At 32.5% G+C, this 25,626-nt stretch overlaps 1 protein-coding gene across 3 annotated transcripts in view; it reads left to right on the top strand.

Moving 5' to 3' along the window:
* The window catches only part of LOC148626796 (plexin-A2-like), a 100,815-nt gene that overhangs the window by 63,645 nt on the left and 11,544 nt on the right, over positions 1-25,626 (top strand). For 2 of the 3 annotated variants that reach the window (XM_088591980.1, XM_088592070.1), the window contains exons 9-28: positions 6,611-6,728; positions 8,116-8,244; positions 8,554-8,667; positions 9,902-10,004; positions 10,506-10,681; positions 10,941-11,092; positions 11,245-11,356; positions 11,555-11,691; positions 12,870-13,034; positions 13,389-13,485; positions 16,945-17,205; positions 17,893-18,051; positions 18,364-18,604; positions 19,161-19,312; positions 19,581-19,771; positions 20,052-20,129; positions 20,588-20,654; positions 21,737-21,883; positions 22,725-22,881; positions 24,602-24,729. In XM_088591980.1, the coding sequence (XP_088448106.1) occupies positions 6,611-6,728; positions 8,116-8,244; positions 8,554-8,667; positions 9,902-10,004; positions 10,506-10,681; positions 10,941-11,092; positions 11,245-11,356; positions 11,555-11,691; positions 12,870-13,034; positions 13,389-13,485; positions 16,945-17,205; positions 17,893-18,051; positions 18,364-18,604; positions 19,161-19,312; positions 19,581-19,771; positions 20,052-20,129; positions 20,588-20,654; positions 21,737-21,883; positions 22,725-22,881; positions 24,602-24,729 (2,884 nt within the window). The remainder of the gene's footprint in view (positions 1-6,610; positions 6,729-8,115; positions 8,245-8,553; positions 8,668-9,901; positions 10,005-10,505; positions 10,682-10,940; positions 11,093-11,244; positions 11,357-11,554; positions 11,692-12,869; positions 13,035-13,388; positions 13,486-16,944; positions 17,206-17,892; positions 18,052-18,363; positions 18,605-19,160; positions 19,313-19,580; positions 19,772-20,051; positions 20,130-20,587; positions 20,655-21,736; positions 21,884-22,724; positions 22,882-24,601; positions 24,730-25,626) is intronic. The other variant, XM_088592151.1, reaches the window with a different exon arrangement.

Here is a 25,626-nt window from a genome sequence, read left to right as displayed (position 1 = left end):
AAAAATTTTTTTTTTGCAATTTTGTGCATTAGATTGCTAAAATTATAAAAAAAAAAGGTTCTAAAAGTTTTCCAAACTTCTCTCATTACTTTGTACTTCATTGTAGCAATATTATGACTATAGTCAGTGCTTTGGAACACTTACTTATTGACCATGTTAACAAAGGCATGGCTATCACCATAAAACATTGAACACTCTAAGGCTAGGAAATTGTCCCTGATATAATGTGATTGATTTTATATTTACACTGTTATTAAGCATGCAAATTGGCCAATATTTACTTGGTAAAATTTCTTTCTAAATATAATAGAACATCCTGAGTAGTTCTGACAGTGATAAATAGAACTAGGAAATAATTATATCATTTTCAGGATAAAATGTATTGTGCTTTGAATATGAATCTGTCATTTTAATTTGATTAATTCCACTAGATTTAAATCAGTGTTTGATGAAGTTGGTATTTTCTAAACATCCCTCCCCACGGATTCTGATATCAACTGTGATATGTGGCAACATCTAGGTTCCCAGTTTACCTAAAGATTCCTCATTTGATTGAATAAAGAATTTGGGTTTTTAAAATTACATAATATCTGAGGTATCATGATTCAATTAGAAAAGTGAAAACAATTAATGGATGTTTGCTGGTAGCAGAAATCCTTAGGTTCTTGTAATGTCTCGTATGCTTTTGTTGCTCCTGATTTTGATGACTATTGTTACACTAAAAGAATTTTTCATTGTTCAGATGTATTTTAAGCATTGCCCGAAGTGACCCGAAATGATCACTCACATTATTCAGGAGTGACATTTGGCAGCACTATCTATTGTTACACTCAAATCATATCATTACACACAATATTCCTGAGTGTCATCTCGTAGCGTTGCCAACACTTACACTCACATCATTACACACAATGTTTCTGAGTATCATCTCATAGCATTGCCTACACTTACACTTAAATCATTAAACACAATGTTTCTGAGTATCATCTCGTAGCATTGCCTACACTTACACTCAAATCATAACACACAATGTTCCTGAGTGTCATCTTGTGGCATTGCCTACACTTACACTCAAATCATAACACACTATATTCCTGAGTGTCATCTCATAGCATTGTCTACACTTACACTCAGATCATAACACACGATGTTCCTGAGCATCATCTCATAGCATTGCCTACACTTACACTCAAATCATAACACACAATGTTCCTGAGTGTCATCTCGTGGCATTGCCTACACTTACACTCAAATCAATATACACAATGTTTATTAGGGCTTTAAGTATCATCATATTCATATATGCATAATTTAGGACAGGATGAAATGTACATTATGGTTTTGTCTTTATGAAATACCCAGTATCCAATAAAGATTGTTGGAGTTATGAATTCCTTAAGATTTTAATTTTCCATCTTTAAGCAAGCATGTCTGTCACTCAGAAATGACAGGGATATAACAGTGCTGTCATGCAGCAAGATCAACTTGTTTTTCTACAACTGTTGCTTCTGTTTGATTGGCTTAAATTGGAAGCTGTCATCTGATATCTTAACAAATTAAAAGTCATTTTGATACCAACAAGTCATGAGAGAAGATTTAATCTTAAGAGATTGATGAATTCATTATGGAGGAGGTACTTCCTCTGAACATATATAAATGGTTTCTTGTTGAAAGTATAAAAAAATCATTTTACACATTTTATGATGTTTTGTGCTTAAAAAAATTCCAGAATGGTATCACCCTGTCTGCGTTGGTGTCATCATCATTGGCATCCATTAACCTTAGTTTATTTATGAAAACTCAAGTAAAACATATCCAATTTTCTATAGTTTTTGGAGGTTTTTAGTTGTTATCATTAGAATTGATTGAAAAAGCTTATTGTTGATCCGATTTTAGGTTTATGAAAATTTGTACAGGGTGGGCTTATCTTTAACTGTTTTGGAGTTAAAGGGGTACAAAATTGGGTCATCCTCTAAAAATCAACTTTTTAATTTTGATCTGGTTTTGAAATTTTGTTTTATTGGATTCCTTATCAAAATCTTAGTCTGCATCTTTCTTTCAAAATTTTAGATATTTTTACTGTTTTCGAGTTATATACTTTTGATCCAGTTTTGTCCAGCTGTTATGTCCATAATGAACTATAAGTCCCAACGCTTGTGTCAAAAACTAATATTGTGTCCACTCTTGCCCTAACTGTTCAGAGTTGACAACTGCAGTCATATCATGGTTTGCTCCACATAGCTATTTACTTTGAAAGTCCTTCTGAAACTAGGAAACCAATCTATCTGAATTTCATCACTGTGACTTGAGGTCATGAGTTAGATCCATTAAATGGGCAAATATTGTACTAAAATGCTGTTTTAACGATTTTTTACATTTTACTATCCATGGTCATACACTAAAAACCACCATCTTGGATTTTTACTATCTACTTTTCTTTGAATACCAAAAAATAGAGAAAAGTCCCTCACTATATGCCTTTTTTATATTTAATGGCACAAGAATTATCTCTATCTGGTTCACAATAACTGTCTTGGGTCTCCTCACAGCTGTATTTTACAGTTCTTGTATGAAATGGAAAGTTTTCATAAATTCTGCCGAAAATAATGTAACTGACGATTTCGTCTTATTCATGCAACGTGACAGCTTTATCCCTGTGAATTTTATGTCTGTCTACATACTGTTCTGTGCTCATTCTATTTTGAAATCACGTATTTGAATTTGACTGTGGTTATAACTTTTTCAGGTATGCTTAATTTGTATCATTGGAAGGTAGCTGCACAATCAACTCCCATTATCTGCTTAAAAATTAGATCTGGGAAAACTAACCTGTTGTTATTGCTCAATATCATGAAATGATTCAACAAAATGGTTTCTTATTTTATCTTAGTTTAATTAACATATGAGCATACAGTATAGTGTTAGCAGATTTTTGGGAAGTCCAAACATCCTTACTAATGACTTGAATTACAATCTCATGTTCCCTTAAACATTGAAATGATGTCGATTCTCCAGCTAGTAAAATTTTAAAAAAAAACTGTTCACCCCTTAAACATTGAATTGATGTCAATTCTCCAGCTAGTAAAGTTGAAAAAAAGCTGTTCAATGTTACTTGATGGTTTCTATTTCCCGTTTGACATTAATATAAGGTTATAATGTCAATTGGATCTTCTCTTTAATTAGAGAAGAAAAACAGCTTAGATATTCATGGTGTCCTAAAGGACAACTGTTGCTATGCATTCCAGCTTTGTAAGAGTCTTGATGAGCATTTGGTGTGAAAGGTCACAACTGTAAATTCCATATTGATGAGCTTTTAGAACTCAGTCATAATGGTAACTTGGAATTGATGAGTCCTTGGAATGCAGGGCTCACTAACAAAACTCCAAATTGATGAGGCTTATAAATTTGATGTCTGTGCTAAAACTTTGGATTGGGACTTGTTAGAAGATTTAACAATTCAATCAATGATTAGTGATTCATCCCTGTTCCATATGCAGAATTTTTCTCTCAATTAATTTACTTCAATTTATAAAAGAATAAATCACCATTCTGGTACAATTAATCAGACATCTTTTCCTTATTTACATGAATGCTGGTAATAAATTCATTGAATAGGCCTGCTATTGAAATATTCCCGGTAAAAATCAGACAATTTAACTGACAGTTTTGAAAATACTGTAAAGACAGAGCTATATTTTATTCTTTGTATTTAATGCATCAGATGTAGTAAAATGGCCATCTGCATATTTCTGTTGAATGTTTCAAATCTTGTCTTCCCATTTAGGTTTTTTCTCTGCTAATGTGATAATACATGCATTCATTGCTCCAGTAATGTTTAATGTTTCTAAAATTTGTGGCATGGGAATTGTTTTTAGATGATATAGTTTTGTTGTCTGAGAATTTTGTATTGATCTGGCATAGTGTTAGCTATTGCAGTAGATAAACTATTATTGTCCCAAGGAGGGACGTGGTAATGGTATCCGTCAGTCTGTCCTCATGTAAGGAGCAGATAATCTATTATTATCCCAAGGAAGGACATGGTAATGGTATCCGTCAGTCTGTCCTCATGTAAGGAGCAGATAATCTATTATTGTCGCAAGGAGGGACATGGTAATGTTATCCAGCTGTCTGTCCTCATGTAAGGAGCAGAATACCTTTAATTGTCCTTAGGAGGGATGTGGTAATGTTATCTGTTTGTCTGTCCTCATGTAAGGTCTTCTTTAAAACATCTTTTGGCTTCCTTTAATATTTGGTAGGATTGTAAAGTATAGATGTCTGTAATATGCCATAGTTATGATTCGATAATTTTTGTTGCAGGAGTTAGGGACTTAGACTATTTTCAACATTCCGCAATCATAGAATAGGTGTTTGAAATGCTGGACTGATTCCTGCCATATTTAGTCAAATGACTGAGATGACTGAGATATATTTGTAGATGTACATGCTGTAACAAGTTATGACTTTTGGGTTTTTGGGTGTCTTTTTATGTGTATTTTTAGAGATTGGCATATTACATAGCATTGGCATGATGGCCATCTAGATTTACATGTAAGATTTTAGTAAAAGATGGGACAGAAGTAGGCAGTACTTGTAAGATTATAGTAAAAGATGGTACAGAAATAGACAGTACTTGTAAGATTATAGTAATAGGTGGGACAGAAATAGACATTACTTGTAAGATTATAGCGAAAGATGGGACAGAAATAGACAGTACTTGTAAGATTATAGCGAAAGATTGGACAGAAATAAACTGTACTTGTAAGATTATAGTAATAGATGGGACAGAAATAGACATTACTTGTGAGATTATAGTAATAGATGGGACAGAAATAGACAGTACTTGTAAGATTATAGTGAAAGATGGGACAGAAATAGACAAGATTTTAGTAATAGATGGGACAGAAATAGACTGTACTAATAAGATTATAGTAAAAGATGGGACGGAAATAGTCTGTACTTGTAAGATTATAGTAAAAGATGGGACAGAAATAGGCAGTACTTGTAAGTTTATAGTAATAAATGGGACTAAAATAGACTGTACTTGTAAGATTATAGTAATAGATGGGACAGAAATAGACAGTACTTACAAGATTATTGTAAAAGATGGAACAGAAATAGACAGTACTTGTAATATTTACAGACTAATGACAGGGATATACTTGTTGACATTCAAGTCAATTATCTTCTCATTTTGATTCTAAAAAACATGAAATTTCTATTTAGTCAAGTAAAAGTAATTCACAACAAAATAAAAATGAATGGAGCTATTAGTAAACAAGTTTCAATAGTTGTCTTCATTTCCAATATAGTAGGATTTAGCCTTTTGATATATATATCATATAACCATATGATTGTCTAGACCAATTATAAACTCAATAGATATATACAAATCAACAGATACCCAGGAAAAGATCATATTAGTTTAATGACATTCCAAGGATCTTCTTTTTAATCAATAGTGGGAAAAAAAAACACATCAATTTTCAGGAAAAATTTCATTCTGTAACGAAGTTTTTTGCTGCTGATAAATTTTATTTTTAGAGTTTCATATCAGTGCCTCCGCTACATAGCTTTCTCCTAACCTTATATGTGGAACTGGTCTTCATATCTTTTAGCTGAAGTCAAAAGTTTGTTCTACTTAATACATTTCTGATATAGGTTATATTTACTCTTTGCTGTTTAATTTTATTATCTTGAAAGACAAAACAACTTTCTTAATTTACTGTTTTATTTTGTTGAATAGATTGATTTTAAAGCAACACAGAAGAAAATTATAGATAGTTGGTATTTCTGATGATGCTTTTGGAAATTCCAAAACATTAAAGTTACTGATACAGTTCTATTAATACCAGCTTTTTCAGTAGCCTAGTTTATCTTTATGACTGTCTATATAGTTTAATAGTTTTCATGTTAGTTGGCAGTTAAGAGAATTCTTGACAGATTCTACAGTAAAATGTACATATATCTGTAGTTGTTAGTGACAACCATCACTTACTACAGACAAAGCTATATGACCATTGCTATCATTTTACAATAAAGAAAACAGTGAATCATTTACCTACTAAAGATGTAAAAGCATTTTGATATTTTTACAGACCTTATGTCAGTCAAAAACAAATTTAAGGCCAACTTGATCAGGATCAATCTCAGGACTGAATCCTCTCTGATTAGGGTTATCATAAACGACACTTACTTAATATTCTGAGTGATAACAGAAAATAGAAAATTTTATTAATAAAACCTTTAATTAGAACCAGACATATCTGGAGATTAAGATCCATATTAAAATCATCAAAAAAGATTCCAGAAATAGTAACACTGAAACAATTACAGTAGATTGAAAATGACATTTTATTAGTTATGCTGAATTATTGATGCCAGTACTTGTTACTACCTGATGTATTTAACATTTGTACTGCCACAAGTTTGCAAATATTATGGTAAAATTGAGTGAAAAAAATGCAGTATTGTGAGGGTTAGTGATTGTTTCTATTGGTGGATTATTATCTATTACCACAAGTCTCGATTTTACTAAGTATTAAAATTATACATACATACATCATTAAATCCATATCATATGTTTTATATAAAACTTTTGGTTTATTTTCAGATGTTATAAATGTAGTTTAAGTAAGTTCAACTGTACATGGTGTATTAAGAATCACTTGTGTACTCATTACCCACTTCAGGACTGCAGTGAAACTGATAAATTTGTTGCAGCCTCTAATGTAAGTATTTATGTACCATTGAAAGATAAGCAATTACTACTGGAGCACCATCATTATAGACCTAAACAAAAATATCACCATGACAAACTGAGGATATGAAATGTCACCATGACTTTAAACTGAGGATATAAAATATCACCATGACTTTAAACTGAGGATATGAAATGTCACCATGACTTTAAACTGAGGATATAAAATATCACCATGACTTTAAACTGAGGATATAAAATATCACCAGGACTTTTAACTGTGGATAAGAAATATCACCAGGACATTCATCTGATGATATAAAATATCACCATGACATTTACAGATTGCTTTATGGTATGGGTTTTGCCCATCATTGAAGACCACGTGGTAACCTGTTGAAGTATAATTGTTTGTTGCTTGGTATTTGGTGGATGACTGTCTCAGTGGCAATCATACTATCATCTCCTGTTTTTATATTCTTCAAATAATTTTAAATATTACCATGACCTTCATCTAATGATATAAAATATCACCATGACATTCATCTGGTGATATTTCTGGGCATTTATCTAATGATGTGACTAATATAGAAAGTAAAAGTTAAATAACATCTCAGATAGCACATTAAAACTGATGCACAAGCTTCACAAGGTTTATATTCAAGTGATTGTAATTGAAATATTGCCTGAATATACAGTAAAAATATGATACATGTACTTAAGTAGTACATTACTTCAGTACATGTACTTTGCAAATACAACACCTCAGAATATGAACTGTATGTATACAAGACTTCTTCTGTACATGACTGTACTATACAGCACTTTTGTACATGAACTGTACTATACAGCATTTCTGTACATGAACTGTATTATACAAGACTTCTGACTTGAACTGTATTATACAAGACTTCTGTACATGACTGTACTATACATCACTTTTGTACATGAACTGTACAGGTACAATACTTCAGTAAATGACCTCTATGCATAAAACACTTCCTTACATGAACTCTATGTAAACAACACTTCTGTAAAATGAACTGTGCTTATAAAACACTTCTGTACATGAACTCTATGTATCCAACACTCCTGTAAATGAACTGTGCTTATAAAATACTTCTGTAAATGAACTCCATGTATACAACACTTCTGTAAATGAACTGTGCTTATAGAACACTTCTGTACATGAACTCTATGTATACAACACTTCTGTAAATGAACTCTATGTATAAAACACTTCCGTACATGAACTCTATGTATACAACACTTCTGTAAATGGACTGTGCTTGTACTACACTTCATGAACTCAATGTATACAACATGTACATTTTGATGGCATTACTATGATTCTTGCCATAGTGAATTGAAAGATTTGACACAATATGATATCTGTAATGTTTTCTTTATCTTTTCAGAGTGTAGGGTTTTTACATGAACACACTGTTGGACCAAAAAAATGTCCTAGAATTGAAACATCTTCTAATCGAATTCTGGTGCCGTCTGGTAATCCCAAGAAAGTCACCCTCTTTGTTTATAACCTCAAAGTAAGTGAAACTTTTATGTACTTTGTCAATCGGCACTTAGTAATTACACATATTTGAGGACACTAAGTACAGTTAATTTTAATCTGTCAAATTCAGAAACCTGTTTAAACCAATCGTAAAACAATTAAAACAGACTAAGTTGTAATCCAAAGACAAGACCTGTTAGGGATGTGGTTTACACAAGTAGAAAAGAGTCTTTATAAACAGACGATTAAAAACTTGACCGCAGTCTAAATTAAAACCTGAATCGAGTTTGACTGTCATTTCCATACTTAGCAAGGGATCTTATTTATGTTGATTATTTTGTAGGATTTCCAGATTCCTTTATACTGTTACTTCAGTATTGGTTCTGGAAAATTTGTCCCAGCCAGGTTAATATCCTTCTCTGAACAAGAAAAGGTCTTGGAGTGTGATCCTTTGGAGGTAAGGTTAACATTAAATAAGTTAATTTATCTCCCGTGTTTTAGAGTCTATACCTCAATCATATTGAAAACACAGCACCATTCTATGGTGTAGTATTTGCTAGAACTCTGATACAAAGTCTGAAATATATATCATTCACCATTATTTAAGCAGGATAGGGTTCTATCTTACTGAAAATTGGATTGGAAAATATATTAAAATATCCCAAAAAGTCCAGCTTTCAATTTTTTTGGAATATAACAAGAATGGGTGTGGTGAATATGTCAAAGAGACAACCACTTCACTGGGATGAAAAATGTCAGCTGTAGGCCCTCCAGGCTGCAGCTGGCCCTAAAACAACATTATACACAGGTACAGCAAAATAGTTGCCCTCATGTACTCCAGCAACATAAAAGTAAACTGAAAGTGAATATGAAACTATACACAGACCAGAAATTCCTGACTTGGGACAGGCATAAAATACAGCGGGGTTAAAGTATTTTGGTACAATCACAACCCTCTCCCATTCAAATCTGGCCACTGAAGAAAAAAAAAACATTATTAAAGACTCCAAAATACAGTTCATAAAGGCCTGAGTCCCTTGTTAAAACAGAAATATAGAAAATGATAATACATTACACTAATGCACACACAAAGAATTACTAGTCGTTAACTTACATGCCAGCTTCAGGTCAATTTAAACTTACAAAAAGTTTAGTCCTCACAGTATGTAATATAAATCCAAATTCTTCCCATGCAGGGTTGAGATTCAAGTTACATCAAAGTCGTACAATAAGGACACAAGTGTGTCATGCCAAAAAATGCTTTTAAATATAATGTGTTAGTTGTTATGTAAAGACTCTATGAGTGAATCAATGTTAATACCAAAAAGTGCTATCTTTTTCAATTTTGCAACAATATTTTAACTATATGCCTTACAAATTAGCCTATTCAATAGTTTAATTAACTAATTAGGTGATTATTGAGCTTTCTGTGCTTTATGAATAATATTACCATAAAATATACCAGCACATATTAATCGTTGACATCTGTATTTGAGAATGAGTTCCTTGTATAAGTTGAAAAATTTTGCGAAAGTTTTTACAAGCTTGTATTGAAAACCTTGATGTAGTAATTTTTCGGTTATATAGATATTTCTCTTGTTAAATCTGAAACATTGTAACAAATACGAGCAAGTCAGTTTATATAGGAAGATCTTGTTTTTTAGTAGAAATGTTTCTTTGTTATGTTTCAGTTTTCTTATTTGGAAAATACAAAATCGTGGAATGTTCCATTTAAAATAGTTTGGGGGTCAAAGGATTTAAGGAAGTCCTTGGACAATCCTGGTCCTGTACAAGGTAATTATTATTGCATTTACATGTAGAAATATGTGTGTATTTGGTGAAAAAAGTATTTGTACAGTAAACATTTTTCCAACACAGTCGGTATAGGTTCGCTTTTTACCCTTTTGACCTTAAAGAAGATCTTCTATGGAAATACAAGGGAAGATAACGTAAACTTATAGAAGGGTCTGAAAAATTCCCAATGATGTTAGAACTGAATAATTCCAAACAAATGATGATTTGATTAAGAATAAATTATTAATATTTGGACTGTCATTAATTTAATGAAAATTAAATTGTAAGGATTGTTTCTAATTTTTTGAACAGGTTATACTCAATTACATGGTTTGGACTAGTTTATTAAGCAGTTTATAAGTGTATAATCTGTTCAGAAATTAGAAACATCCCTTAAATATTTACATTTCTTCAGTCGAATTTGATGAAAAGTATAAAATGTAGTAGGTATTCTTAAACACTGACCAAAGTTTTAATATTTCACAATTTAATATCTTTTAGTGACCATCTTTAAGTGTGAGATGATGGGAAGTAGCTGTGGTGATTGTCTAGTGATACCAACAGAATATAACTGTGGGTGGTGTGGTACTGAATGTACAACCAACAAAGTCTGTGAAAAACGTCAGGAGCTCTGGCTACACTCAACATCAACATGTCCTAATCCTAAAATTATCAGTGTAAGTTTGTAGATTGCCAGAAACTCTGGCTCCACTCAACACCAACATGTTCTTAAAATAAAAAGTGTAAGTTTTTGACCAGATCCAGGAGGTGTGGCTCCACGTATCATTACATGTTTATAATAAACATCAGGAGTCTTGGCTACACTAAACATCCACATGTCCTAATTTTTTTGCAAATTGATTCAAAGTTGTAAAGATAGTATACCAAATAAGTTACAAATGAAAACTTTGTAGATAGTATTTGTTTTCTGTATAGATTTCTCCATTATCTGGACCAAAGATGGGAGGAACAGAACTGACCATTATAGGAGAGAATTTAGGGAGGACATATCCTGATATTGTTAGCTATGTTGATGTGGCAGGTATACCATGTTCACCAGACAGGGAAAAATATGACCCACCTAGCAGGTAAAGTGAGAAAGAGCAGTTTTATATAAAAGAAAACACCATTCATGCAAGTAAAAATTAGTATAATTTAGTAAGTGCATTTAATTTTAAATACTTAATCCTACTACTGATATTTCACAGTTTTCCTGATATGCTTGTAATTTTTTTTTTAGGATTGTTTGTGAGACTGGGAAGTATTTTGAGGATTTTTTACCAAGAGGGCATGTACGAGTTACAGTTAATGGACAATATCTGGCAGAATCAAAACAGATCTTCTCATATGTGGTTTGTATATAAATCAAAAAATATTAGGAGCACCTGTTCTGTACTTCAGAGTCCCCTTTCAGATACACTTTTTCCTTTTAATTTCTTTTCATCGATGATGATTAAATTCTTCTCATGAATTTTACATGAGCTTTGTTCAGTGTTGAAGTTACATTTTTCTAAGGTGGTACATACATATTATTCAATATTCTTTTTCAGGCTCCAAATATAACTAGTATCAGTCCTACCCAAGGTTCACAGTCTGGTGGTACAGTAATTACTATTTCTGGACACGATGTCAATGCTGGCACTAATATAGTGATAGAAATTGATGGTGTTCCATGTATCGTGACAAGGTTAGTTGATAAATTGTTTTAATGTGTAGTGTTAGCACAAAATGTAACTGATCTAGTCCTAGACAACATCTAAGATTTATCTCCTCCTGACAACTTGAGAATGAACAAATATCTTCTATCAAAATTTGTTACAAATGATTACATGTAACATAAACTTATAGAGAACTTGTAACAAGTGGAAACAGTATTTTGTTATTTTAATACTGATTTCACCAGTACATGATTTTTTTTTATTTGCTATACTCCAAAGGGTTATTGCATGAATATTAGAGAATCTTATTCCTCATAATATGTGCAAGTTTGTACAATATAAAATACTACTGTGGACAATACTCCCCCCCTATATGTGACTTATCTCTGTATTATACTTTATGGACAATACTCCCTCCTATATGTGACATAACCCTATATTATATTTTATGGACAATACTCCCCCTCCATATGTGACACAATCCTATATTATATTTTGTGGACAATACTCCCTCCTGTATGTGACATAACCCTATATTATATTTTATGGACAATACTCCCTCCTATATGTGACGTAACCCTATATTATATTTTATGGACAATGCTCCCTCCTATATGTGACATATCTCTATATTATATTTTATGGACAATACTCCCTCCTATATGTGACATAACCCTATATTATATTTTATGGACAATACTCCCCTCGATTTGTGACATAACCCTATATTATATTTTATGGACAATACTCCCTCCTATATGTGACGTAACCCTATATTATATTTTATGGACAATACTCCCTCCTATATGTGACATATCCCTATATTATATTTTATAGACAATACTTCCTCCTATTTGTGACATATCTCTATATTATACTTTGTGGACAATACTTTCTCCTGTATGTGACATAACCCTATAATATATTTTATAGACAATACTCCCTCCTATATGTGACATATCCCTATATTATATTTTATAGACAATACTTCCTCCTATATGTGACAGTAAATACAGTGAAATTAAGTGTGAATTACAAATTTACTTTCCATACATGTTTCCAGGAGATATAGACATGGTACCCAATTATAGTTGTGTAAAAATCAAAGCATTTTTTAGTAAGCTTCTTTAAGGTATATCATTTATTTATCAAGGATTGAATATATTTGTTCTTGTAAATTAACTTCTTATTGTTTCTTTTTTTTAAGGAAATTACCAGAACAGTTAATTTGTGTGACGGAGGCTTCCAACAAAACAAAGATAGGAAAATTACGAGTCACCTTTGACAAACACATAATAGATAGTAATCTGACCTTCACCTTTATTGATGATCCTATAATTAGAGATGCTAGACCACGTAAAACTATAATCAGGTAGGTTGACCTCCTTCAAAACAGAGAAGGACCCATGTCTTATCCATTACTCCTCCTACACTGTTCATTTGAATTCAATTAAACTTTCATAGAATCTTTATTTACATACTCTTATTGCGCATCTCCTCTTAGATTTGTATCCAAATCAATCTTGGGGGTTTCACAAAGCAAAACATGGACTTTGTTGTTTATGAATATGGGGATACCCGTTCTTATCTGTTACTCTTCCTTCGCCACAGAAATGAATTTGCATGAATCTTTCATGATCATAAAAGTACATGTTATCCAATGTGGGAGTAGGGGTATCAATCAAGAGTGACTGTGACTTAAGAATAAAATATGTTGTGATTTCAGTGGTGGATTACCAGTGAATGTGACAGGATCCAGATTAAACATTATACAGAAACCCAAACTCGTTATCTGGGGAGAAAATGGTGAAGCTTTTGAAGGGGTAAGATAACCTTATTATCTGGGGGTGGAATATTGAAGTTTTTGAAGGAGAAAGATAACTAAACTCATCATCATTGGAGAAAACAGTGCTTTCATTAAGAGCCGGAACCTGGTACTTTTATCTGGCTACGGTAGCGTGTGGTACCGGCAGAATAAAATAAAAGCAAAAAAATCATGAGTAAAATTCTAGTAAATAGATATCTAAGATCATTCCGTCTGTAGGATATGTCTCCAAAATCGCGATCTCTACTACTAAAGGGTTTTTAACTTCCTTGACTACCCTGTCAGGTCTTGCACAAACGGGTTGCGATCTCTAGTGATTATTATTGTTTATATGGGTGTCTTTGTCGAGGTCCACGTCAAATCTAATCAGCAAAGCACTTTAACCTACAACGATTTAACGTACAGTGCCCATTAATAGAAACCATGTAGTGACTTAACAATTCAAAGCAATCACCGATTATTTTGTGCTGAACAAAAAGCTAAACACAGGTGAAGATTCTGTGAAAACGTGTAAAAAAATGCCGTTCGTATTTGGAATGCCTCATACCCATTATTTTTCACGAATTTGTTGTGATCTGTGTAGACAGTGCAGGAATTTTTAGTGTTGAGAATGAGTCAACACATGAAACAAACTTTTACAGAATATGATTTAAGGGATGGCCATTCGATTGGGTGAATTAAATTCTTCCGACTAAAATGATTATCAATGTAAATTTAATTTTCTTTAATGAGCTGAACAGTTTTGAGTGAGCTTGGGTTACTAGGCATAAATATCATACGAAAATTAAAAGTCATTCATTCAGTACAATGTCTAATGAAATTCAACTACCCTAAGGTGCTCCATACTATCCACACTTCATAGGAATATATCGAGGTCAATGACACGTATAATACACAACTATCAGTGTACAATGGTGATTGAACAGAGGAATAAAAACACACAGACCATTTCAAAAGCCCACAAACTGCAAACATTGATGAATATTACACTGAATCCTGGCTGAAATATAAAATATGGAATTTTCTTTCATAGAAAGGTCAGGAAATTACTTGACTATTTATAGATGAGAAACACATGGTTTTACTTATAAATACACACAACATAAAGAAAGTCAATGAACAAGACAAACACAATATATATTATTATTTATTGATAAAAGAACAATACAATGAGAAGGTCTATAACAATTAAATAGCAGATCAGAAATGTTGAACAGTGATATCCCTGGTTGATCCACAGTATCGTCGTCTTACCTGAACTCACACTTCCGGTAAAATCGTAATTTCGGTTATAAGAATAGCCCGGTTATTTGCATAATTTTTACTGGCAAATAGGCTATGCAATTAAGCGGAATCCATTGTATTTTATTATACCGAAAACATTAGACTTGTAATACATTTACTCCATATCCCTCCATTGTTCATAGTTGAATTATCATCTCAAAATGATAACCCAGAAAAACTTTTTTACAATATTTTCAATTTGAATGTCACTGATATTTTCCCCTCATCACCTCAAAATGTTCAAAACCCAGAAAACCATGCATCTTTTGGCAATATTTTAATCTGAATGTTGTCTCATTGACCTTTTCACAGTAATTCATAGGAGTTTGAATATGCAGAAAGCCTTCAACATCAATTACATGGTGTTTGTAAGATAAAGAACAGCAACAGTGTACACATTTGAATATTGTCTCGCAAACATTCAATTTCATCTGTGTTAAAGTGCACGACTTGTTGAAGAGGGCGCCAGTATGCAGTATTGAGTAAAATAAAAACAATAAAGAGTTAACAATATTATTGAATAACAATCAAATGAAACAATTATGTGTTTTTGTGATGAACTATCCCGTAACGTTCCTTTAATAATTTGACCAAAACTGACTTAAACATTTCATTTGCACTGGAAAATGCATCACTGTTTATAATGTCTTCATTTTTTACTTTTGAGAAAATGTTTCTGCAACCCAAAGCGAAGGGTTATCATGGATTTTTTGGCTTAACATGTACCATCCACCTTACGTACTTCACAATAGAATTTCCTTAAAATTGTGTTTAAAGTGTCCACACCAACTTTAGCAGAATCAAGATCATCAATTCACGTAAATTCCCCATCTTTTTCTATTAGAAAGTCACTTAAAATCCTTTTCGACACACATATAATGGATTTTGTGTTTTTAGAGTCTTTTTGATCAATAATTGTGTCCAAATCCTGGTCGGTTAAGGAGACAAACCTTGCCATTTGTGTTTCAGCAGACAAAACGAGCAGACGTGATAATTTCGGGGTTTTCATTAAGAGAGGGTGAAGTCCGAGCGTTCCAAATAAATATAAACTTTCGTCCAATCTGGTGATGGAACTTAAAATCCGTGAAAGCGGTTGACATTGCTGGTCAATAGTCTGAAAACTATGGACTGCTCAATAGTCAAACACTGAGAAAGGAGAAAAATAGCAATTTTACTGTAGTAAATTTTGTATTGATGTTTATATACTGAGGTATAATAATAGAAAATAAATACATTGTAATTTTTTTCTAAATTCTGTCTGTCTAAAAGTCAACCAAACTAAAACTGTCAGCCGTGTTCTTTTTCTTATCAGACTATGATTTTTAGACCAACATTTCAAAATAAGACTCATGCAATTGCACTACATGTCACAGTAATAATTTGGCAATAAACAACAACAAAGTTTTATTATGAAAATTATTTAATCTGCACTAGGAACTACCACATATTATGGAATTTCATTAAATAAATGTTTAGTTTTGTTCCTATGCTTTTATTTGCATATGTTAGTGTTCAAATTTTGTAACAAGTAAATAAAAGCCTAAGAACAAAATATGACATTTATCAAAATCTCATATAAAATGGCATAGTATTAAACAGTCAACAAAGTTTATCAGCATTTGTCTAGAAATGTATCTGGTGGGAATCATGGGGGAGCTCCTGGATTTCAGGACTTTGAGACTAAATCAGTTATGATTCATCATATATCTTGATTTCAAATTTATATATTTGAAACAAAATCGAAGCAAATATTGCAGACTTAATTCCATATTTTCAAGTCAAAATTTAAATCTCAAAAAGGCTAACATCCAGGAGCTTCCAGGGGGGCTTTGCCCCCTCAGACCCTCCACCAGGACGTGAACCCATTGGGGACAGCCCTCAGACCCCTTGCCAAATTTATTTGGTACCTCCTACTTTCTGTAAAGTACATCCTGCCTGAAAAATTAATGAAACCCCTGAGAAAACTTTTAAAAGGGCAAGTTCGAACATTTACATTTATACTATACTAAATATAGATTATTTACTATATATATATATGCAAGAGTTATGTGGTTATAATGAAGGATGTAGCAGAAGTTTCTACTCCTTGACATATACATTTCTTAATTAAATGCCAGTAGTGAATGCTGCGAGTTAAATGTTAGTTTTGTTTTGATATATATTTACATTGTAGGACTGTTTGAGAGCTACAACAACTGAGGAGATGATTTGTTGGACGCCATTACTTGATATTGACATGCTGAACAGAAGGAAACGATCAGAGGACTCAATGAGAACACCTTCTATAAACCTAAAGTTTGGATTTAGATTAGATAATGTTAAGAAGTATGAGGTGTTTGGTAATATCAGTGTATATCCTGATCCACAGTTTGAGTTATTTGATCCAAGTACCAAGCTTTATCAAGGAAAGACTAATGATTTCTTGAGTATTGGTGTAAGTTGATGTTAGAGTAAAGATTTCTTGAGTATTGGGGTCAGTTGATGTCTATAATCCATATTTAATGTATCCATCTTGCCATCAATTGTATTTATTCAATGATAATTGACATTTCATAAGAAAGTAACCATAGCACCTTATGAAAGTTCTTACTTTAATATTTATCAATATTAAGTGTAAGTGTTTGTAAGAATCAGGCAAAATGGGAAAAATCAGAAACATGCATGTTAAAACCCAACCGATCTGACAATAAAATATCACTGAAGGATGCTTTCTCTATTTGCTCAGAAATTTTTCAATAGAATCTTAAAAAGAAGAGGTTTTTGACAGAGTTATCTGTCCTTGAAATATTCATTTTCAGTGCATTTTAATTAAATTGTAACTCAATGGTCCAGCTTTATATGGACAACCTTGTCTGTTATCCTTGACTCTGATGACACAAGTAGTCAAATAACACTGTCAAAATGATGTTTCTTTTTCATACCATGTTTCACCTACTGCCTGATTCTTACAGAGACTGACACTGTAGCTATATTTTATTGTTAAGCACTTTAGGTCTCAATCTGTAATACATTTGATAAAACAAAAGAATAAAACTCCTGTGTAGATAATGAGATGTAGTGAAAACAACATTCTCAGTGAACTTTGTACAGTGTTATCTATTGCTACTTTTTCTAATTTCAGGGTAAATATTTGACAGATACTGCCTTTGATCACACTCAGGTCGCAGTTCAAATAGGAAAAGACAACTGTACGGTGAAGTCAATACAGTACCTTCTCAGTTGTAAACCTCCCAAATCAGAGCCTGCCTCAATCAATGGAGGACAGCACCCAGAGGTTATTGTAAGTATATGTAGACAATACAGAGCCACTTGATCAAAAAAAGATAGTATACATGAGACTTTTTCATCTTTGTTGAAACCTTCAGTTCAAAACTATCAATATATTGTTATTCTTCCCTTATGTTAATGATGTGGCAATTAAAATACAAGCAAATTTATATTACCAGTATTTCATGTATATACTCCATGAGTTATGTCCCTTTTTGACATAAATAATGTTGTATATGGTTGTATTTTCTATCTTCAGATTAACCTCTTTAGCTATATACATACTTTCCATTGAATTATGTTTAACCATGTCTTATGTTTGTAGGTACGAGTTGGTAAAAACTTGACATTTACCCTGGGCACCCTCATGTATGAACAGGATGCATTTGATTTACCAGTTATGTACATCATACTAATTGCTTGTGGTGGAGGATTACTACTACTTATCGTGATTATTGTAATTATCATGTATCGTCTGAAATCCAAGAAGAATGATAGTATGATGAAAAAGATGCAGAATCAGATGGACAACCTGGAACTTAAAGTGGCAAAGGAATGTAAAGAAGGTATATGTCACATGACCATCTCTTCTGTATATGTCATGACAATCTCCTTTGTATATGTCACATGACCATCTCCTTTGTATTTGTCATATGACTATCATTGTTGTATATGTCAAATGACCATTTCCTTTGTAAATGACACATGACATTCTTTACACTTAAAGTGGCTATGGAATTAAAAGAAGGTATGTGTCACATGACCATCTCCTTTGTATATGTCACATGACATTTTTCACACTGGAAGTGGGTAAGGATAAAGATGGTATGAGTGACATGACCATATCTGCTGGTCTCTTTTGCCAATACAGTTTCTGTTTAAGGAAAACAAAATAAGTTTTACACCAAATTAAGAGAAGCATTAAGAAGGAAATACGTGTATTATATTGCTAGAAACTTTTATCCAGATTATTTATTTAAAGAAATTGATGGAAAATATAGATATTTGAATATAATCAAAGTATTTGTTTTTTTTGTGCCCTCTGTTCCATCTTTTCTGTTCTCTGTGTGCCATCTTCTTTGTGCCTTCTTATTTTTTATGATTATTTTTTTATATTTTTAGCTTTTGCTGAGTTACAGACTGACATGACAGAGCTGACAAGTGATTTGTATGGTCAGGTAGCTATACCATTCTGGAACTACCAGACATACTGTATGAGGGTTCTCTTCCCACAGGACAACACAGCTGATCATCCTGTCATCAAAGATTTAGAGGTATGTGTTATTACATCTCAGGCTTTATCTGTCTTCAATGTCCAGAGGTGTTTACCTGCACATTTTTTTCTGTATTTTCTACTTAATTTAACAGCAATTATGCTTTACAATTTCTCAATAGCATCTGTGGCGGACCTTTAGGAATACAGGGAAAATATGGCTGGATCCATTTTGTTTTTGCAAAAGACGAAGAATTTGCCTTGAATCAACACCATATATGAATTTCTTATCTGAAATGCAGTACATGTAAAACTGTTTTGATTTACAGGTTGACTATAGGAGACGAGACAGTGTGGAGAAAGGGTTGGCTTTGTTCTCTCAGCTCATCAACAATAAAACGTTCCTATTGACCTTCATAAGGACATTGGAAGGTCATAAAAACTTTACCATGAAGGACAAGGTCAATGTGGCATCTCTGATCTCTGTGGCTTTACAGACTAAAATGGAATATAGTACAGAGTAAGTAGAAATGAAAGGGAAAAAATAATTGTGTACAAGTTATTAGAGTATTAATTTTTGCTGAAAAATATGTCTGACAGTACCTATTCTTTAAGTTATTTGACCTCATGAGCTTGACAGTTTTATCACTATAAAAAATGTATATTCAATCACAAAAAGAATCAACCAAAAAAATGAAAATGGATGTTAACTTTCTGATGCATCTTGACTCTACTAGATTTTGTGATCAGTACTCATATCCTAAGTCATCTAAATAAGTAAACTGTTAATTTTTTTGTAGTATATTAAAAACTTTACTGAGTGATTTGATAGAAAGATCTATAGATGGAAAGAAGGAACCTAAATTATTATTCAGAAGGTAAGTAACTTTATTTAGTGTGATTTTTGATTTTTTTCTAATATGTCATAATGAATTTTGTTGATACAATGTTGCTGTGGCATTTAGTTTTCCTTGACTGTCACTCCATCATTCTGTAACAAGTAGTTTATGAGATTTTTTTTATAAAACATTTGATTGTAATATATCTTGATGTGCTACATAATTTCTGATCTAGTGATGTTTGACAAGATTATTTTTGACTTCGAAAATTTCATAGAATTTTCAGCTGGACTTTCTTCTAATTAGTAATCATATTCACACTGTGTCAGGAAATAAATAGTGTGAAACATTGAATCCAAGATCAAAATAAGATATTTGATAAAATTGGATATAGTCAACAAGTGCCCCCTCTGCATCTGGTTGGACATTGGTGGCGGAGGCATTTGTTGTACTCAGCCACATCTAGTTTAGGAAATAATGTTTATATTTTATTTCAGAAATGAGTCAGTAGCAGAGAAGATGTTAACAAATTGGTTTACATTTTTATTGTATAAATTTTTAAAGGTAAGAATATTGATGAATATTTTTTCAAATGTCCTTTTTAACATTTTAAAAATTTTGTGTATATTTTACAAATATACATTTACAATATATTTTGACAAAGACAGTATTTCGAAAGGGATAAAAAAAAAACATTTTTGTTGGTGAAGAGATTTCAGGACTTTTCTGTTTTATTGTGTGGTACCATGACTCGATTCAAGGGTCCGGAAATTTTGACAGCCATTACTGGACATTTTATCAAACTTCAGCAGACGTTTTTGTCAGTCTTTTACATGCTTAAATCGAAAATAAACTTAAAAAAAAACGTTTCTATGTACAATGTAGTTATTTTAACATAAATATTGGATAGTGTGTTATTTCATCACATACTCTGTCTTTTACAAAACATCAGCGCAAGTGAACAAGTTTGGTTTTGACCACATGTAGATGCTCTAACATGTAAACAAAACATTGTATCTCTCTGACTTTTTCATCACATAGGCAAACAGCCGAAAACTTCTGAGAGATGAAAAACATTATTGATTATTTATAAAAGCAATTCGTGAACACATTTTGTATATTGATTTAAATGGTCTGTTGACTTCTGTGTTAAAACGATTCAATCGACGAATTAATAATTATGAATAAAGACTGATTCGTAGTTTCAGTTCCATGTGCTTTCGTTACCTCTGAAAGATCGGCGGGTAAATGATGGACTTGTCAATCTTTTTTCTTAATTAATAAACTAATAAATGTATGAAGATTCTCCGAGTTACTTCAATTAATTCTTATACGCAATGGGGCTGCATGTGTACTGTTAATTCAGTTATGCAACAAATTATAAGTTACAGGTAAATCACAGTCACAAGTGGCTGCACATCAGCTAAGATTGACACACATCTGTCAATTAATTGCCAATAAACAATTAGGAGACTTGTAGAGAGGATCTTTATACACGAATAAAACCACGCAGACTGTAATTTATAAGGGTTGACAATTTTTTTGTCCGATATTGGAAAATTGTCGTAGATCATTTGCAAAATTTGTCGGTCAATAACCAGCATTTCTGACCATTTGCGGATGCATGCTCTGATTATTTTTTGCAGGAGGTTGCTGGTGAACCTTTGTTTATGTTATATCAAGCTATTAAACAGCAAGTTGCCAAGGGTCCTGTAGACTCAGCAACAAGTGAAGCTCGGTACTCACTCAGTGAAGATAAACTTATTAGACAACAAATAGAATATAAACAAATGGTAAGACTTTAATAGGAAGGTATTGCCCCTGGCTCTCTATGTTATTAACTCATTAGAAAAGATATATGTTCAGTCCATTTCCATTATTCACAAACTTCAGAATTAGATATGTTACAGTGTAACAGATGTAAATTATTGATTCTTTGATGTAGTAAATAATAACTTCAGGAAATCAGGTTTATTGGTAGAAATGAATCTTGTCAACATCTGTTATCAAGTGTGCACAGATTCAATAAGTACATTGAGTTTACAGAAATATTTTTATTAAAACATGTCTTGTCCTTATTTACTATATAATATAGCCTCGTGCAGGTCCGGGTGTTAAAAGAATAGGCCTGCAGCAGCGCTAAGTTTGTCGTGAAAGGCGACTAAATAGTGCTCAGAACCCTAGCCAGGGGCTAGGGCGCTCTGCCCACAGAGTAACTGGGATGTGTGCCCCATGTGGTGGAATGGGGTACCCCTGGCGTGTTACATGCTGGGGTTGTCAGGCTATAATACGGAAAATCTGACCGCAAACCATAGTGGTGCACCGTGTTGGGAAAGTTGCCACGTTCCTCGCACGTTAAAGAACCCTGCTGTGGTATTCGATAGGAGTAGGAACCTTTGCGCTCCGCCACAAGAGGCTAAATTGCCCGACCCTACCCATCCCTCCCTTTTGTCTTGTGGCAATCAAAATTTGTTAACCTTATCATCCTTGTGTCCCGTCCCATTTTTATTTCATGTTCAATTTATCATCCATTTCATGTTCATCGTCTGAATATAGCTGAAATATTGCTGCTCGGACCCCAACAAACAAACAAATACTATATAATATAAAATTTTGATCTGATTTTTTTTTCAGACAATATATGTACAGGATATGGAGCAGTATCAAGGGGCCCATCCTGTCAAAGTACTCGACTGTGATACTGTTTCTCAGGTTAAAGAGAAAATCCTTGATGCTATTTATAAAAATGCACCATTCAGCAGTCGTCCAATCAAGGATGATGTTGATTTAGGTAAATTTCAGCACGGTTTGCTGTTGTTGTGCTGTGTTTCCACTTGGTTTTCTTGTAGACAACTACATTTCTAAGTTATAGAGTTTCTTTTGAGCATAATTTTGAAGTTAGTGTGAAGCAGACTTCTTTTAGTTCTGATGAAAACTGAGTATATCTCAATATTAATATATTTAGTACTAATATTATACTTAAATGCATTGCAAAAGTCTAATTGCATTTAGAACATACAGAAAACTTAACTCTAAAATAATTGCATATAACAATTACTTTGTAAGATATAATAAACAAATACTGAGTGTTTGTGTGTGTGAGTGTGGTTTGCAGTGTTTATCCTTAAATATTATTTTGGAAACAAAATTGAATAATTAGCTTTTGCTGGCGCGGACTTTAATATATCATATACAAAATGCGGAAATGCAGTAGAAAAAAATCAATAAAATATCTAAATTGTCCAAAGCTTGTGTGATGATTGGTGACATGAAAGGTGGTGAAAAATATACGGCTTGGGTTGCACTTAATCTTGGTTAGGCATGTTTTAATTAACTGTCCAGGTATGTCCTTATAACTTACTATCAAGGCATGTCTTAATTAACGGTCCAGGCATGTCTCTTTCTATGCATTAATTCGCAGCTGTACAGCTTTAACTAATCAAAAATCAAAGTGCACATTGCATAGCTTTGAGTAACAAATAGTGGAAATCTTTTGATAATTAATGATAAAAACCAGTGTGCTTTTCTAAACAGCATTTTATTGAGGTGCACTTTGATTTTTATAATGGTTTGTGATGTAGTGCTAACATTTCCTTACTAACATCTCCTTATATTATTGGCTTGTATGTAACTTAACTATAAGGCAATTGTTTTGTCTGGAAAACTAAACTCTTTTTTGTTTTCTTGTTGATAAGAAATGATCTATATATTTGAATCAACATTTTGTAAGTTCTGATTTCAGATTTTATAGATTATCACTTAAGTTACTTGAAATAGGGTCAATATCTTGTGGTATTATTTATGGGTGTCCTAATGTTCTGTTTCATTCACATTAATATATGTTGAATTTTATTGGTGGAGGTTTCAGCATGTATTCAGTGTTTTGCTGATGTTTCTTTTTATTTTAGTTTTAGATTTTAGATTTTCATTCATATATCATCTGCATCATACCATCAAAATGAAGAAAAGGTGTTTTCATTGAAGCAAAATTTTATTTTGTTTGAATTTTAAATTAATACTTTTTGCATAAGACAACTTCCATTTATCTTGTTGCTTTGTTATTTAACTGGAAAACAGCTTGATATTCATCATTGATGGTGTGTCCTTGAACAACTCATTTTTCACTAAAGTATGCTCCTATACAATTTTGTCAAACTTTTACCCCTTCAAAACACAGTTGTGTACAGAAATTTTTAAAACATACCTCATTAAATTTACAAAATGGTGCCTTTTTTGGAGAGATGAATCTGTTTGGTTTATAATTTTGAAAGTGTTTAAGTTGATTGGATGGAAGATATAAAAAAAAATTCCTTTTATTTTTTTTTAAATAAAATCCTCTATTAACCCTGAATACATCCATGTCTGACCTTATACTTGATAAAAAGTGAAACATTGGTTGTTTATTAAATCTTTCCCTTCATCATCACCATCATCACCATGACAACTGTTGTCTGCTACACTGCAGAGGTCTGAGAGTGGTTAATATAAATGTATTGTTTCCATGGTTACAGTGTTGTTTGATCCATCTTCTACAGAGTGGAGTAGCGGCACAAAAGGCCGCCTAATTTTACAAGATGATGATCACACTACCAAACAAGACGGAGAATATCGTAGAATCAATACATTATTCCATTACAAGGTAGGTTCATGTTTTTCTGTCCGTTGAATTTGAAATATTTTTCAATTCAAGCTTTAGAATTTTGTGTTTGAACATTTGAACATATGCCTACCTTTAGGTTGGAAATTTGACTGTTGTCAATACTTACATGTCTTTCATCAGCTAATATTTGGTATGATGGTGTCATAAGTGAGATGTATTCTGCTTATTGTTTATCTGATTGTTAGGCCATAAAAGTAAAACCTATCCACAGACCCTAGTGGGCCAATGTGTGTTTAGGGCCCACACTTCATGTACATACATTACCCTGAGTGCAGATTTCATTTTAAAGAGTAATGGTATGCCTTATTGAAGTAATAGTTTTGTAGGTTGTACAATGTACTTGATTTGGAACAATCAAGCATTCAAATTTGATTGAGTTAACAAAAGAATTGATCCTATTTGTGGGACTTTTTATTCCCCGCTATGAAGGAAGAAGAATACTGTTTTACCCTTGTTCATTTGTACATCCATCACACTGTTTTTTTTTAACAGTTTTCTCTGCAATTACTTATCACAGTTACATGGTATTTTGACAGAAACTTTATAAAGGTGGGCCATATGGGGATTCATTTTAGGTTTGGGTAATAACAACTATTGTTTGACAACTAAGGTTATTTTTTACCATATACTAAAATTTTCTTAAGTAGACACTGGCTCACACATTTCTTTTTTTGCATTGAAAAATGTCATTTTTTTTCTTGTGAAACCAACTTTGTCATGTAACTTATTATACCCCAGGTTAGGCAGTTGCGAAGGGTATAAAGTTTTTGACCCGTCCATCAGTCAGTCCGCCATTCCGTCAGTCCATCTTCTGTTTTCCAGACTTTTTTTCTAAATGCTTGCAGTTTGTAGTTGGTTCTGTTCAGGTGATTTTTA

Source organism: Perna viridis, chromosome 1 (genome assembly GCF_037379345.1).
Source record: "Perna viridis isolate PV_CMFRI_1.1 ecotype Kerala chromosome 1, ASM3737934v1, whole genome shotgun sequence".
Lineage (NCBI taxonomy): Eukaryota > Metazoa > Mollusca > Bivalvia > Mytilida > Mytilidae > Perna > Perna viridis.
Note: the sequence above shows the minus strand (reverse complement) of the source record. Positions and strands in the feature narration are given on the sequence as shown.